Source organism: Entelurus aequoreus, linkage group LG19, assembly GCF_033978785.1.
Source record: "Entelurus aequoreus isolate RoL-2023_Sb linkage group LG19, RoL_Eaeq_v1.1, whole genome shotgun sequence".
Taxonomy (NCBI): domain Eukaryota; kingdom Metazoa; phylum Chordata; class Actinopteri; order Syngnathiformes; family Syngnathidae; genus Entelurus; species Entelurus aequoreus.
This window is the reverse complement of record NC_084749.1, coordinates 24,971,156-24,986,665: the sequence shown is the minus strand read 5'-3', so window position 1 is coordinate 24,986,665 and position 15,510 is coordinate 24,971,156. Positions and strand designations below refer to the sequence as shown.

General features: G+C 43.3%; 1 protein-coding gene across 1 annotated transcript in view; it reads left to right on the top strand.

Annotated features, from left to right (window-relative positions):
• Positions 1-11,091, top strand: part of LOC133634885 (phosphatase and actin regulator 1-like) — a 24,333-nt gene extending 13,242 nt beyond the window's left edge. The window contains exon 7 of the mRNA XM_062027538.1: positions 10,839-11,091. Within this exon, the coding sequence (XP_061883522.1) occupies positions 10,839-10,854 (16 nt within the window). The 3' untranslated portion in view covers positions 10,855-11,091. The remainder of the gene's footprint in view (positions 1-10,838) is intronic.
• The last annotated feature ends 4,419 nt before the right edge of the window (positions 11,092-15,510 follow it).

Below are 15,510 nucleotides of genomic sequence, written 5' to 3'. Positions count from 1 at the left end.
GAGTGATTTGCCCTGAAACCGGATTGAAAAGGTTCACAGAGATTGTTAGACGCTAAGTGTTCATTTAGCTGCTGTGCGACAATTTTTTCGAGGATTTTCGAGATAAACGGAAGGTGGGACACCGGCCGGTAGTTTACCATGAGGTCAGGATCGAGGTTAGGTCTTTTGAGTAGAGGATGAATAACCGCTTTTTTGAATGCCAGGGGAACAGTGCCAGAGGAAAGTGATACATTTATAATATTTAACACTGATGGACCTAATAATACAAAAAGCTCCTTGATAAGTTTCCCAGGAATTGGTTCAAGTAAACATGTTGTTTGTTTTGTCCCATTTACACATTTTAACAATTCCTCCAATGTTATTTCATCAAAGGGAGAGAAACTATTTTGGAGGGCAGTGTCCGTCGTATATACAGTCGTATTTGTGTTAATAGAACCCAGTTGTAGCTGAGATGCATTGTCTTTAATCTCTTTTCTAATGACTTCAATTTTCTTATTAAAGAAATTTATAAAGTCATCTGCTGAGTGGGTGGAGCTACTGGGAGGAGTCCCTTGTTGGGTTAGCGATGCTACTGTACTAAACAAAAATTTAGGATCATTTTTGTTGAGGTGGATGAGATTTGAGTAGTATTTAGCTTTAGCTGAGGTAAGCATGCGTTTATAAGTTATTAAACTATCACTCCATGCTTGATGGAAAACCTCAAGTTTAGTCGCACGCCATTTGCGTTCCAGCTTTCTACATGATCATTTCTGGGCTTTAGTTTCTTCTGTAAACCATGGGGTACGCCTTTTAGGGGCCCTTTTTAGCTTTAGCGGTGCTACACTATCAATGGTGTCGCGCAGGGCGTCGTTAAAGTTGTTAGTGAGGTTATCAATAGAGCCCACATAATTTGGGAATGGTGCCATTACCGAAGGCAGTAGGTCAGTAAGAGTCGTCGTTGTGGCAGCATTAATGTTGTGGCTACTATAGTAGTTATTATTATTATTATTAGTTTGTTGACAATGAGTCAGAACTTCGAATTTTATAAGGTAATGATCGGACATTACTTTAGTGTACGGGAGTATCATAACTTTGGAGGTGGTGACACCCCTGACAAGCACTAGATCTATCATATTACCGTTGCGATGCGTGGGTTCATTTATTATTTGTGTAAGACCACAGCTATCAATTATAGTCTGGAGCGCCACGCATGGAGGGTCCGATGGGGTATTCATATGGATGTTAAAGTCTCCCATTATGATTATATTGTCGGCGTGCGTCACTAGATCAGCAACGAACTCTGAAAATTCATCGATAAAGTCCGAATAGGGCCCTGGGGGGCGGTAGATGACAGCCAGGTGCAGAGGCAGCGGTGTGACAAACCTCATAGTAAGCACCTCAAACGAGTTATATTTATTATTTAGGTCCGAGGTAAGGCTAAAATTTTTGTTGTATATTAGTGCAACACCCCCACCCCTTTTAATGGGACGGGCAATATGCGTTCCCGTATAGCCAGGAGGAGACGCCTCACCCAGCGCAAAAAATTAGTCTGGTTTGAGCCAGGTCTCGGCTAGACCAACGACATCAAGATTGTTGTCTCTAATGACTTCATTAACTAATAACGCTTTGGAAGACAATGATCTTATGTTTAAAAAGCCCATATTATAGGTAGTGGGCTGTTTTGAGGAGTTTTTGTTGAAAGTATCCGTAGTAGCAATATTAATAATGTTACGTTTATTATGCGTAGTGCACTTTAAATAATTTCGACCATATCTAGGAATTGATATGACAGGAATTTTTAGATTGTTTGCCACCTCAGTAAAATGCATGTCCACCTCTGACGCAGAAAATACATTATGTGAGTTGTATATTATTCTAAGAGAATTGCTATGTGTGCAGGGATTATCCAGCCTGGCACTGGCTAGTTCTAGCTTAACAGACTCCTTATTAGCGCTTCTTTGAGGATTAGCCTTTAGCGTTAGCCCCGCTAACAACAACGCCTTTAGCTTTGTTGTTAGCCCCGCCCGACATCCCCGCTTCTGCTTCCGAGCACACCGCTTACGTCTCTTTCGTTGACGGTCCCCGCTGGTAGTGGACCCCGCTGCTTCAAAGGCCACTGCTGGATGTAGCTCGCGAAGAATTCCCAAGCTAGCGAGTAGGTCCACCGTACACGCATCTTTCAGCCCAAAATGGCCCGATCTCTCCACATCCAGAATCGTAAGTCGGTCGTAAGTGATCACGGAGTGAACACGCTGTGAGCCAGCCATGAAATTGACTGAATTGACGGGTATTTTTGCCAAATCGGTCTACACTTCCAAGAGCGCCTGCAAGAAGCTGCCGCCTTGAAGCGCCGCCATCTTGAAAGTTATTATTATTATTATTTATCTTACGGTATATATCAAAAATAATATTGAGCAAAATTTAATTGAAATATTGTCGATGTGGCCCTCCAGCAGTGCTCGGGTTGCTCATGCGGCCCCCGGTAAAAATTAATTGCCCACCCCTGATCTAGCCCTTCAGAGTGAGGCATTTTAGATGCTGACTCGCTCAAGTAGGGCCAGAGAAAAATGCACAATTTCTGCATAAGTTATATAATGTATTACATTTTAGTTTGGAACATTAGTTTGTAATGTTCGCCAGTTAGCCAGGCTAGCTAACGTTAGGCTAAAATACTAAATAATAATACTAAAATACTAAAACATAACATTTTGCAAATGTAATAATATTAACGTTACATACCTTCAAAAAATTCACAAGACAAAACAGTCGTACATGGCGGCTTCTTCTCCGTGTAGTTCTTTGTTTATTCATCAACCGAAGCAAAAAACACACACTGCCTGGTATACTGCTGCCTTGGTTGCTGTCTTTAGGTTTTTATTGATAAAGACCCGCGGTCCAAATGCGGCGGAGGCAAGGTTGATGCGGGCTTGGATGTCTGCTTCAACATTACAGCTGTCAGAGAAGATACTGCTGAGGTATTTTGAAGTGTGGTACCGTTTCCAGAGGGGTATTGTCAATGTAGAAGACCGGTGTTGCAGTATTTGCAGAGCTTGGCTGGTGGACAATTTGTCTTCTTGATGTTGATCTAAAGACGGACAGCTCTGTAGGTGGCATCTACCACATTGAGGGCATTCTGAAGGGAGTCAGGGGTGAGAGCAATTAGTGTGCAGTCATCGGCATACTGCATTTCACAAACCTGTCTTAGTCTTGGTGGTTGCCTGGAGGCGCCGGATGTTAAATAGGTTGCCATCCAGGCGGAAACTAATGCCGGCTCCATCCGTGTTCTTCAGATGCATATGGGAAATGATGGTGACTGCGGTAATGAATATTTTGAAAATAACTCCAATCTTGACATCGAAGGGGTCGGACAGTTGTACACCAATCAGAACTCTGGCTTGCATGCCAGCATGAAACTCTTGGAGAATCGTGAGGAATTTGGATGGGACTCCAAACTGGCTTAGTATGCCCCAGAGAAGCTTTCGGTCTACTGTGTCGAAAGCCTTCGACAGATCGATAAAAGCCATGTATAGGTCTTGTTTGTGTTCTCTGGCTTTCTCCTGTATTTGCCTGGCGGCGAAAATCATGTCCGTTGTGCTACAGTCCTTACGGAATCCACACTGGGTTTCTACCTAGATGTTCTCCGAAATGTGCACAGCCAGGCGGGAGAACATGATCCTTGTCAGGATTTTGCCTGCAACTGAAAGGAGTGAGACACATCTGCTGTTGTCACAAGACGATTTATCACCTTTCTTTTTATATATAGTGATAATGGTGGCGTCTTTCCAGTCTTGTCCAGATGGCAGAGATGAGCTGATGTAGCCAGTGAGTGAGGGGGTAACCTTCACACATTAACACTTCAGCTGGGATGGAGTCTAAACCTGCACTTTTATTGTTTTTAAAGCAATTGATTGCTTTCAGAACTTCATGACATTTAGGAACTTCATTAAGTTGAGGGACAGAGGGGAAGCTGGGGAGTTCATCCTGGATGGTCGGGTCTGTGGGGTTGCTCTGGTTTAGTACGGTGCTGAAGTGCTCTGCCCAACGTTCTAGAATTTGTTATTGTTCCTTTATGAGGGTGGTGCCATCTGCAGATCTGACTGGTGCGATGTTTCTGCTCTGGGGCCCATAGATCTTTTTGATTGCGTCATAGAAGCTGTGTGTGTTGTTGGCATCTGCAAAAGGTTGAATTTCTTCCGCTTTCTTGAGTCACCAATCGTTCTCCATCTGCCGTAGAGCTCTTTGTGCTTCTGCTTTGATAGTGGACAATTTATTCCTGAGGGCTGCTGATTGAGGGTTGGCTAGAGCAGTGTTTCTCAAATGGGAGTACGCGTACCCCTGGGGGTACTTGAAGGTATGCCAAGGGGTACGTAAGATTTTTTTTAAATGTCTGTCAAAAATAACTGTGAAAAGAAATGCAACAATGCAATATTCAGTGTTGACAGCTATATTTTTTTGTGGACATGTTCCATAAATATTGATGTTAAAGATTTCTTTTTTTGTTAAGAAATGTTTAGAATTAAGTTCATGAATCCAGATGGATCTCTATTACAATCCCCAAAGAGGGCACTTTAAGTTGATGATTACTTCTATGTGTAGAAATCTTTATTTATAATTGAATCACTTGTTTATTTTTCAACAAGTTTTTAGTTATTTTTATATCTTTTTTTCCAAATAGTTCAAGAAAGACCACAACAAATGAGCAATATTTTGCACTGTTATACAATTTAATAAATCAGAAACTGATGACATAGTGCTGTATTTTACTTCTTTATCTCTTTTTTTCAACCAAAAATGCTTTGCTCTGATTAGGGGGTACTTGAATTAAAAAAATGTTCACAGGGGGTACATCACTGAAAAATGGTTGAGAACCACTGGGCTAGAGCAACTGAGTGTGCCTTGCGTTTTTCTTTTAGAAGTTTGTGAACGCCAGGTGCGTTTTCGTCAAACCAGTATTGGTGACGTTGCTTGGTGAATCCCATTGATTCTTCAGCAGCACGGTCGATAGAAGAACGCAGTATGTTCCAGGTAGAGTTTGTGTTCTCGATGGTAGGGCTTCCGGGATGCTGTACAGTTTGGTTGCAAGTCGGCTTCTAAGATGGTGAATGGCTGGGAGGAATTTAAGGGTACCACAGTCAAGCTTCTTACTGGAAGCCTGTTTGCGGTGCTGCAGGTTTTTAGATTGACTTTTGATCGAATCAACCTGTGGTCAGTCAAGCATTCTGCCCCTCTCATAGCCCTGGTGATCTGGAACTCTCTCTGGTCCGCTTGTCTGGTGATTATATAATCTATTAAATGCCAGTGTTTGGATCTTGAATGCTGCCAGGAAGTCTTCAGTTTGTTTTTTTGCTGAAAGATGGTATTGGTAACGACAAGTTGGTGCTCTGAGAACATTGTCATTCAGCTTGCTGATGCAATGTTTGTCAAGTACGCCTTTCCAGAGCCTGTAGTCATATCCCACACGAGCATTGAAGTTGCCCATTAGTAGAAGTTTTTCACGAGGTGGTGTCTTCTGGATGAAGCAGTCGAGTGTACTGTTGAAGCTGTCTTTCATGTCCTCATAGCATCTGGGGTTGGTGCGTATGCGCTGATGAGAGTTGCTTGTTAACCTTTCGTGAGGGGAATCCGCCAGGTCATCAGCCTTTTGCTGATGTCTGTTGGTGTTTCTGGGAACTTTTTAAGCAGACTGATCTTCACAGCAAAGCCTACCCCATGGAGGCGGCGAGAGTCTGGGGGGAGCCCTTTCCAGAAAAAGGTGTAACCTTCTCCAACTTCTGTTAGAGAGTCCTCGCCATGAAAGCGGGCTCCGCTGAGTGCTGCTATCTCCACGTTGTATTTCCTCAACTCGTGGGCAACCATTACTGCTCTCCTGCGAGGACGGGTGGATTCCTTGAACATTCCACGTTGCGATTGTAAGGAGTATCTTCTTTTTGTTTGTGTTTTGACCGCAGAGAGGGATGACCCGACAGCCACGGTAAGCTGTCCGGGTTGAGGAGGAACAGGCTATTTTTGGGCCACCTTTTCTAGGCCTTTCCCAGGCTCCAGTAGATTTATGCTGCTTTAACATCTGCTGACTGAAGCCTTGCTTTTGAAGAATCCTCCATCAAGTCTTTTATTGGGCGCCAAACAATCATCCATGCCACACCCACTTCAAGTCCCCATGCTCAGTCGCATGGGGAGCTACCGAAGAGACATGCTGTTCCGTCCAATATCTCAGCGACCATCATGCCCATGGCGCCTGTTTGTAGGGTTGGGCTAGGTGCTTCCAGTCACATCTATGACCGCACCCACCGCTTTTCCCCATCGCCACAGGGCTTTGTAAAGGGGGTTTGATTGATTGATTGAGACTTTTATTAGTAGATTGCACAGTACAGTACATATTCCGTACAATTGACCACTAAATGGTAACACCCGAATAAGTTTTTCAACTTGTCTAATTCGGGGTCCACGTTAATCAATTCATGGTACAAATATATACTATCAGCATAATGCAGTCATCACACAAGTTAATCATCAGAGTATATACATTGAATTATTTACATTATTTACAATCCGGGGGGTGGGATGTGGAGGTGGTTGGGGCAGGGGGGTTAGGTTTGGTTGATATCAGCACTTCAGTCATCAACAATTATATCATCTGAGGAATGGACATTGAAACAGTGTAGGTCTGACTTGGTAGGATATGTACAGCGAGCAGTGAACATAGTGAGCTCAGAAAGTTACAAGTTAAAGTTAAAGTACCAATGATTGTCACACACACTAAGTGTGGTGACATTTGTCCTCTGCATTTGACCCATCCCCTTGTTCACCCCCTGGGAGATGAGGGGAGCAGTGGGCAGCAGCGGTGCCGTACCCGGGAATCATTTTTGGTGATTTAACCCCCAATTCCAACCCTTGATGCTGAGTGCCAAGCAGGGAGGTAATGGGTCCCATTTTTATAGTCTTTGGTATGACTCGGTATGAACTCACTACCTACCGATCTCAGGGCGGACACTCTAACCACTAGGCCACTGAGTAGTAGAAAGCATAAGAACAAGTATATACATTTGATTATTTACATTTGATTATTTACGATCCGGGGAGGTGGGATGTGGTGGGGGGAGGGTGTTAGTCTAGGGTTGTAGTTGCCTGGAGGTGTTCTTTTAGCGTGGTTTTGAAGGAGGGTAGAGATGCACTTTCTTTTACACCTGTTGGGAGTGCCTTCCATATTGATATGGCATAGAAGGAGAATGAGTTAAGACCTTTGTTAGGTCGGAATCTGGGTTTAAAGTGGTTTGTGGAGCTCCCTCTGGGTGGGGAGCAGGAGGTGGGGGGGAGTATGGGCCTGTGCTCGGAGTAGATTTGGGTGAGTGTTAGGGTGCGTAGTTCTTACTCTCACCGTCTTGGCTCCAACCAGCTTCTTTCAGTGGCATGAGTAATCACGATGACCTTTCACTGATTGGAGTTGCAGGGGACTGCCAGAGATCCAGTCTGGCGGTATCCTGCCTAATGTGAATTCCCGAAACACAGATTTTCCGTGTTGACTTGTTGAAAATTATTAGAGCAGTCCAAACCGCCCACGTAATGTAAAATAATGCATGTGAATTGACTGAATTTCATAACAAATTCGCACTTTTTCATTTGTGTTTTATTTGTAACAATGTTTGTTTTACTTTATATTTGTCTTGTCTGTGTTCTTTTAGCCTTGTTTTCTGTGTTTACTAATTAGTGTATGTCTTAAAGCACAGCTCAATATTGACAACCATACATCATGAAGCATTTAATACAATGTCAATAAAGCTTTCTATTCTATTCTAACCTAATTCTAGATTGTGGCAGGCTTGATCTAATATGCAAAATAATTGTAAACTGTTGTTTGAGCGCAATAGGAAAAGCCCATGTGTTTAATGTGCCTTTTAATTTTAATTACAAACTTTAAAAATTGTTCTTTGGGTGCAATGAGAATCATAAGTTTTATCATAAATGTTCTGTTAAAATGAAGCCAATAATGCATTTTTTTGTGGTCCCCTTTATTTTGAAAAGTATCAAAAAGTATTGACATACATAGCAATATACATTTTGGTACCAAAACATTATAATGTAGTACAACTCTAGGTGGGATGTATGTGCAAACGTAACTATGTAGTCGCTTACATGCTTGAACGTAAACTATGAAGTGACGTAGCAAGTGGTGTCCCAATTCCTAGGGAAGATTACAAAGCTCTACCCCTTTTTACTTAATTTGGAGGGTGTAGTGGTAGTGGGTGAGGGCTAGTGAGTGTCAAAGTCTACCTACTTAAAGGCCTACTGAAATGATTTTTTTTTATTTAAACGGGAATAGCAGATCCATTCTATGTGTCATACTTGATCATTTCGCGATATTGCCATATTTTTGCTGAAAGGATTTAGTAGAGAAAATCGACGATAAAGTTCGCAACTTTTGCTCGCTGATAAAAAAAAAAGCCTTGCCTGTACCGGAAGTAGCGTGATGTCACAGGAGCTAGTATTCCTCACAATTCCCCATTGTTTACAATGGAGCGAGAGAGATTCGGACCGAGAAAGTGATGATTACCCCATTAATTTGAGCGAGTATGAAAGATTCGTAGATGAGGAACGTTACAGTGAACGACTTGAGAGGCAGTGATGGACATATCTTTTTTCGCTCTGACCGTAACTTAGGTACAAGCTGGCTCATTGGATTCCACACTCTCCTTTTTATATTGTGGATCACGGATTTGTATTTTAAACCACCTCGGATACTATATCCTCTTGAAAATGAGAGTCGAGAACGCGAAATGGACATTCAGTGCCTTTTATCTCCACGACAATACATCGGCGAAATGCTTTAGCTACGAGCTAACGTGATAGCATCGTGCTTTAACTGCATATAGAAACAAAAAAAATAAACCCCTGACTGGAAGGATAGATAGAAAATCAACAATACTATTAAACCGTGGACATGTAAATACACGGTTAATGCTTTCCAGGCTGGCGAAGGTTAACAATGCTGTGCTAACGACGCCATTGAAGCTAACTTAGCAACTTAGCAACCAGACCTCACAGAACTATGTACTCTCTCCTTTTTCTATTGTGAATCACGGATTTGTATTTTAAACCACCTCGGATACTATATCCTCTTGAAAATGAGAGTCGAGCACGCGAAATGGACATTTAAAGTGACTTATCTCCAAGACAATACATCGGCGACACACTTAGCTACAGAGCTAGCGCGATAGCATCGTTCTCAAATGAAGATAGAAACAAAATGAATAAACCCCTGACTGGAAGGATAGATAGAAAATCAACAATACTATTAAACCGTGGACATGTAAATACACGGTTAATGCTTTCCAGGCTGGCGAAGGTTAACAATGCTGTGCTAACGACGCCATTGAAGCTAACTTAGCAACCAGACCTCACAGAACTATGTACTCTCTCCTTTTTCTATTGTGAATCACGGATTTGTATTTTAAACCACCTCGGATACTATGTCCTCTTGAAAATGAGAGTCGAGCACGCGAAATGGACATTTAAAGTGACTTTTATCTCCAAGACAATACATCGGTGACACACTTAGCTACTGAGCTAGCGCGATAGCATCGTTCTCAAATGAAGATAGAAACAAAATAAATAAACCCCTGACTGGAAGGATAGATAGAAAATCAACAATACTATTAAACCGTGGACATGTAAATACACGGTTAATGATTTCCAGGCTGGCGAAGGTTAACAATGCTGTGCTAACGACGCCATTGAAGCTAACTTAGCAACCAGACCTCACAGAACTATGTACTCTCTCCTTTTTCTATTGTGAATCACGGATTTGTATTTTAAACCACCTCGGATACTATATCCTCTTGAAAATGAGAGTCGAGCACGCGAAATGGACATTTAAAGTGACTTATCTCCAAGACAATACATCGGTGACACACTTACCTACTGAGCTAGCGCGTAGCATCGTTCTCAAATGAAGATAGAAACCCATCAACAGCCGTGCTCACCTGCATTCCAGCGATCAACGGCACGACGAAGGACTTCATCCGTGGGTTTGGCGGCAAGCATCGGCTAGGCGTAGTAAGTAGTCCTTGTTGTGTTGCTGTAAGTATTGTAATGCCCCGCAGTGGAGAAGGAGTCACACAGACGAGGAAGTGCTGCTCAATCGCTTTATTAAAAAGCGGTAACTGGTTGTAGTTCAAAAAGTAACGCACACACATACACGAGCTGCTGTTAGCCAAAACTCACGCTCACACACACAAGTTCTCCGCCAACTCACTCGCGCATGCGCGTTCCCCAAACCCTTAAAGACAGTACACTAATGCAAATATCACAGATATTACAGTATTGTACTTAGCCGCTAAGACACCGATCGATCCCACCTACAACGTTCTTCTTTGCAGTCTCCATTGTTCATTAAACAAATTGCAAAAGATTCACCAACACAGATGTCCAGAATAATGTGGAATTTTGTCGAAGAAAACAAGAGGCTTTTCTATCGGGTCCGATGGGGTCCAACCACTTCCGTTGCTTTTGTGACGTCACGCGCATAAATCATATCCAAAGGAGTTTTTCAACCGGAAGTGTGGCGGGAATTTTAAAATTGCACTTTATAAGTTAACCCGGCCGTATTGGCATGTGTTGCAATGTTAAGATTTCATCATTGATATATAAACTATCAGACTGCGTGGTTGGTAGTAGTGGGTTTCAGTAGGCCTTTAAGTGTACTAACATATGTAATTTAAAATGTAGGCTAGGTCTGTCCTGGCACACATTTTATAGTCTCATGTGAATGGAGATGTCTTTGACAATATGTCTCTACGTCTCACTTTGTATTCATTTAATTTTTACAAATGTGTTACTGTATATGTCTCTAATTTCTTCTGCAGGTTCCATCGGCCATAAACTGAAGTGGGAGCTTGGTGGTATTTCTCCTCCCATACCAGTGAACAGGAGTGAACACCCATCGACTGCTCCATGCTGCCCTTATTCTGCGAAGCACCTCTCTGGTGGTCGCAGACAACTGGCAGGCTGCCGAAAGACGATACCCTTCTGGATTAGCATCTTTTTTCAGTAGAGTTTTTAAATTTCTTCATCTTTGAAAAAAAAAAAAAAAAACTAAATTTTTTTTATGATTGTGAACTTTGCACTTTTCTTTATGAACATGTTATTTGAAGTCAATCTGCCAATTCTGATGAGTTTGAGGAGGAAGACTGGACTTAAAAACTGATTTTAGAAAATTGATACACTGTATCAATTATTTGTAAGGTCAAACTTAAGTATTTTAACTAAGACAGAGGTAAGTATTTTCTAAAAACAAAAAAACAAAAAAAAAAGTGTTACAATTGCACTATGTTGGCAATTGTCCCAGGGTAGTTGGACACAAAAGGTTGAATATAGTAAGACTCCACTTAACTATTGTTACCTTTATTAGGTACACATGCTATTCATTAGATCAATGTTAGTGGGCCTATTACTGCTTCCAATTAATTTCAACTTTCACCACTTGCCCTGTTCTCCCAAAATCAATGTCTTCAAATGAATCAATGAACAGAGCAATAATCTCAGACTCTCCTTAATGTGTTTATTTATTCAAAATCACCTTCTTATCCAATTACCAAAGCAACTTGACTTGCTGCAGAAGTCGAATTTGAGTGCATTCTAGAATGCCTGCTGTTATGGTTCGCTGTGCCTATACAGCCATATTCACATGCAGGGATTATAACACTTAATCCATGTTTCATTTGATACACTTTATAGACACATAATTATGTCAATATGGAAAACCTACACTTTTGCTTATGATTTTGCCTTAAAGGGGTCGTATTATGATTTTTCTCTACATTTAAAACACTTCCTTGTGGTCTACATAACATGTCTGGTGGTGCATAGATTTTGTTTTACAGACCATCTTCAAGCCAGTTGCTTACCGTCTCTTCAGAATGCGCCGTTTTGTGGGCGATCTTATTTACGTGCCAAAGCCCTCCCCCAGGACAAGCCCCCTTTGACTGTGCCTCCACTCCGTCAGCAACGTTGTAGTTTTCTAGCACTTCCGTATCGAGTCTGTGTTAGTTATCTCCGAAGAAAAACTTGTAATGTTGCTTCTTGTCGACGCTCTTTATTTCTCCTGCAACTCACACACCAGCAGTAACTTTTCACTTTCACCCCCCGGACCTCTTTTCTCGATTTGTACACATGAACTTGGATCAATGCGCGCATACACACAACAGTCCCCTGAATACCACACTAAGCTACTTGCGTCTGCGTTTACTACTGTGGGTTTGTTTATATCATAGAATGCAAGTGTTTATGCTGTGGAGATTAGTTGTTTCACCTTGTCAAAAGCGCCGTCCCAGGTCCATACCCCGTCAGTTTTCAGCAGGTCGTTGAGCGGTTTTATCACATCTGACAGAGGGGCAGGTATCTACCCAAAATAATGAACCATACCCAGGAACCTACGGAGGCCTGGCATGTCATCTAGCGGTTGCAGCTCTGTGATGGCACTTTCTCTTGAGGGGTCGGGACGGACGCCTACTTCATCGATGAGGTGCCCCAGGTAGTTCAGCTGCTTTTGGCGCAGACAGCACTTTCTGTCGTTGAGCTTCAAGCCTGCACTCTCCAGGAGCAGCTGAACATTCTGGAATCTCTCTTCGTGCTCTTTGTCATTCCTACAGTGGACAAGAATATCGTCCGTGTACACCTCAACCCCTTCCTGGGCTCTGAACAGCACCGACATCTCTCTCTGAAAAATCTCCGGTGCACTGGAAATCCCAAACGGGAGCTGCTTGAAGAAGTACCTGCCCATGGGAGTGATGAATGTGGTCAGCTTGGCCGTTTCCTTCTCCAGCGGGATTTGCCAGAAGCCACTAGCCGCATCTAGCAGGGAGAATACTCGGGATTTTGCCAGCCGTGGCAGTATGTCATCTATGGTGGGTAAGACGTACCTCTCCCTTTTAACTGTCATGTTCAGTTTCTTTTAACATCAGCTGTTTGTTTAGGGACCGAGACCAATGGGGCGCACCAATCCGTTGGTTCTGTTACTTCCTCAATGACGCCACACTTCACCATTCTCTCTAGTTCAGCTTTAACTTTGGGGAGGTTGGCTGCGGATACTCTCCTGGCAGTGCTCACGCTGTGCTGTACAGCATCATATCGCAGACATATTTTAACAGGCTTTATCTTCAAGACGCCCACATCTGTATCAAACGTACTTTGGACTTCATCCACTCTTTTCAACAGTCTTTTGGCTGCTGCGACAGCTCGGCCTAAGAGTTTGCTGCAGCTGTTTGTTTTGACCACATGTATGATGAACTTGTATTGCTGGCCTTTGTATTTTGTTAAAGCTGTGAACTGTCCTAGACCATCAAGTTTTCCCCCTGGACTGTCAAAGTCCATGTCATCGCTTGCTAACTGGGTCAGGTGTTTTAGCTTGTTACATCTGATATCACACTAGTATCAGCGCCCGTATCTATTTTGAAGATCACAGGAGTGTCTCTGATGGTTAGTTTAACAGTCCATGGTGTATTAGTGTCTGCAATGTAGGTGTACTTTGTTTTGATCTCACCTGGAAAAAAATGGCTGGCTCTGTAGTCAGCCTCCTGCCCCACTGTGGTTACCTTGTTCACCCCGGTGGAGCGGCACGCAACAGTGAAGTGTCCAATCTTGTAGCAGTTTCTGCGCTGAGCATTTCTGGCTGCACAGGTTGCATGTGTGAGGTGATCCTTGCCGCACCTGAAAAAAAATATTCAGTTAAAGGCTGGACTCCAGGGAGAGTTTCCAGACTGAGGCCAAGGGAAAAAAAACAGCACACGTAAACACGTTAATCAACACAACTTGCAACAGAGGGGAGGGAGTGGAAGCTACAGAGGCCGACTGCTGCTGTATAAGCGCTAGTCAACCATCCATCGCCCCTAAGGGGAATCATGCTGGTGAAGGCGTGGGGTTGGGGTGGGGGTGTTTGTGTGCATATGCCCATTGTCCAGGGTGTAGTGTTGTTGTGTCTATAGGCCTGGAGTCGCTCTGCAGGCAGTTCAAGTTGTTGAGGAGGGAGGAAGGTCAGAGCGTCCATCACTGAGGTGTCCTCGGGGGATGTTTTCAGAACAGCCTTCGTCTGTCTTGAGCAGCGTCAAGGCCATCCGAGGGAGTCAAATCATAGATTAGGATTGTTGTTCTTCCAACCGATCAGACATTTCCATGGTTTGTCTGTTCTAATCGTCAATGCCGGCTCTCATATTCAATTTTTTCATTTCAATAAGCCTCTCCATGATGTGGTCCAACTTACGATTCAGTTCAGAAATCGCCACAGTCGATGATCCCACAGCCATGCCGTCCATTGCGACGAACAGCCTTTGGGCTCCTTGAGTGGCTTTCCATGGTCTTCCAAATTTGACGATGCAGCAGGGCAATGCCCAGCCCAATCAGCAGATACCCCGCGATCACGGTTCCAAATAGGTAGATGTCTTCCACATCCTCGACGGAAAGCACTGAGATGCACATGATTCTCCATTTCTCCCAGGAGTCTCTCACGTACCTCGCAGCAATTGTTCCGTCAGGGCAGCAAGACTCCCCAGAACCTCTTTTCCTCGTCGAAAAGATTGTGTCAATTGAGTTGAGAGTCCAGCTAATCAATTCCATGTTAGGTGTTTAGATTTGGAGGACAGTGCAGAGAAAGAGGGTCCAAAAAGTATAGACAAGACAAGACAAAAAGACCAAGCAGGGAACAAAAATGTGACCGCCTCCACCAAGTGCCAAGGATGAAAAGCAAGACCTGTAGATTCACCGTGCTTCTGCACTCTTGAGATAAAAACGAGCCCTCTCGTGATAAAAACGAGCCCTCTCGTGAATAACGTTCACTTTAGGAATAAAGTAGGTGTTTAATTTTTCCAACACAGTCTCATAGTCGTCAGTATCTTCATCCTCCGCAAACACAAAAGTGTTGAACACTTGCTTAGCCTCTTTGCCAAGTGCATAGAGCAGTGTGCTAACCCCGTCCTCCAGGTTTAGCCTTGTCGCTATGCGGTACCTTTGAAACCACTGCCGCCATTCCGGCCAATGCTCCGGTCGGGTAAAGTCCAGTTTCTCAGGATGATAAAACTTTGCCATGATCCAGGTTTGACTCGCTTTACTTCTGACACCATGTGTTAGTTATCTCCGAAGAATAACTTGCAACGTTCCTTCTTGATGAAGGTCTTTATTTCTCCGGCAGTTCTTTTTACACTCAACCCCTGGAACTCCTTTCTCGATTTGTACACATGAACTCAGATCAATGTGCGCATAAACAAAACAGTCCCCTGACAGATATACTCTAAGTACACTAATTTTTACCAGAAATGACAACAGCTGAGGAATTTAGCATACATGTGCATGTACAAGCAGGATAGAGAAAAATAAGGAACTCATTACCTGTGTCTCAATTCGGGGGCTGCATCCTTCCATGGACCCAGCCCAAGTGGTCATTAAAGTGTGGGTCATGGCGAGAGTCCTCCAGCAGTGGCTGGAACGATATGAATTGGGACGGTCTAGACCTCGGGACACTTCCTGGTCACTTGTCCCCGCCTTTAC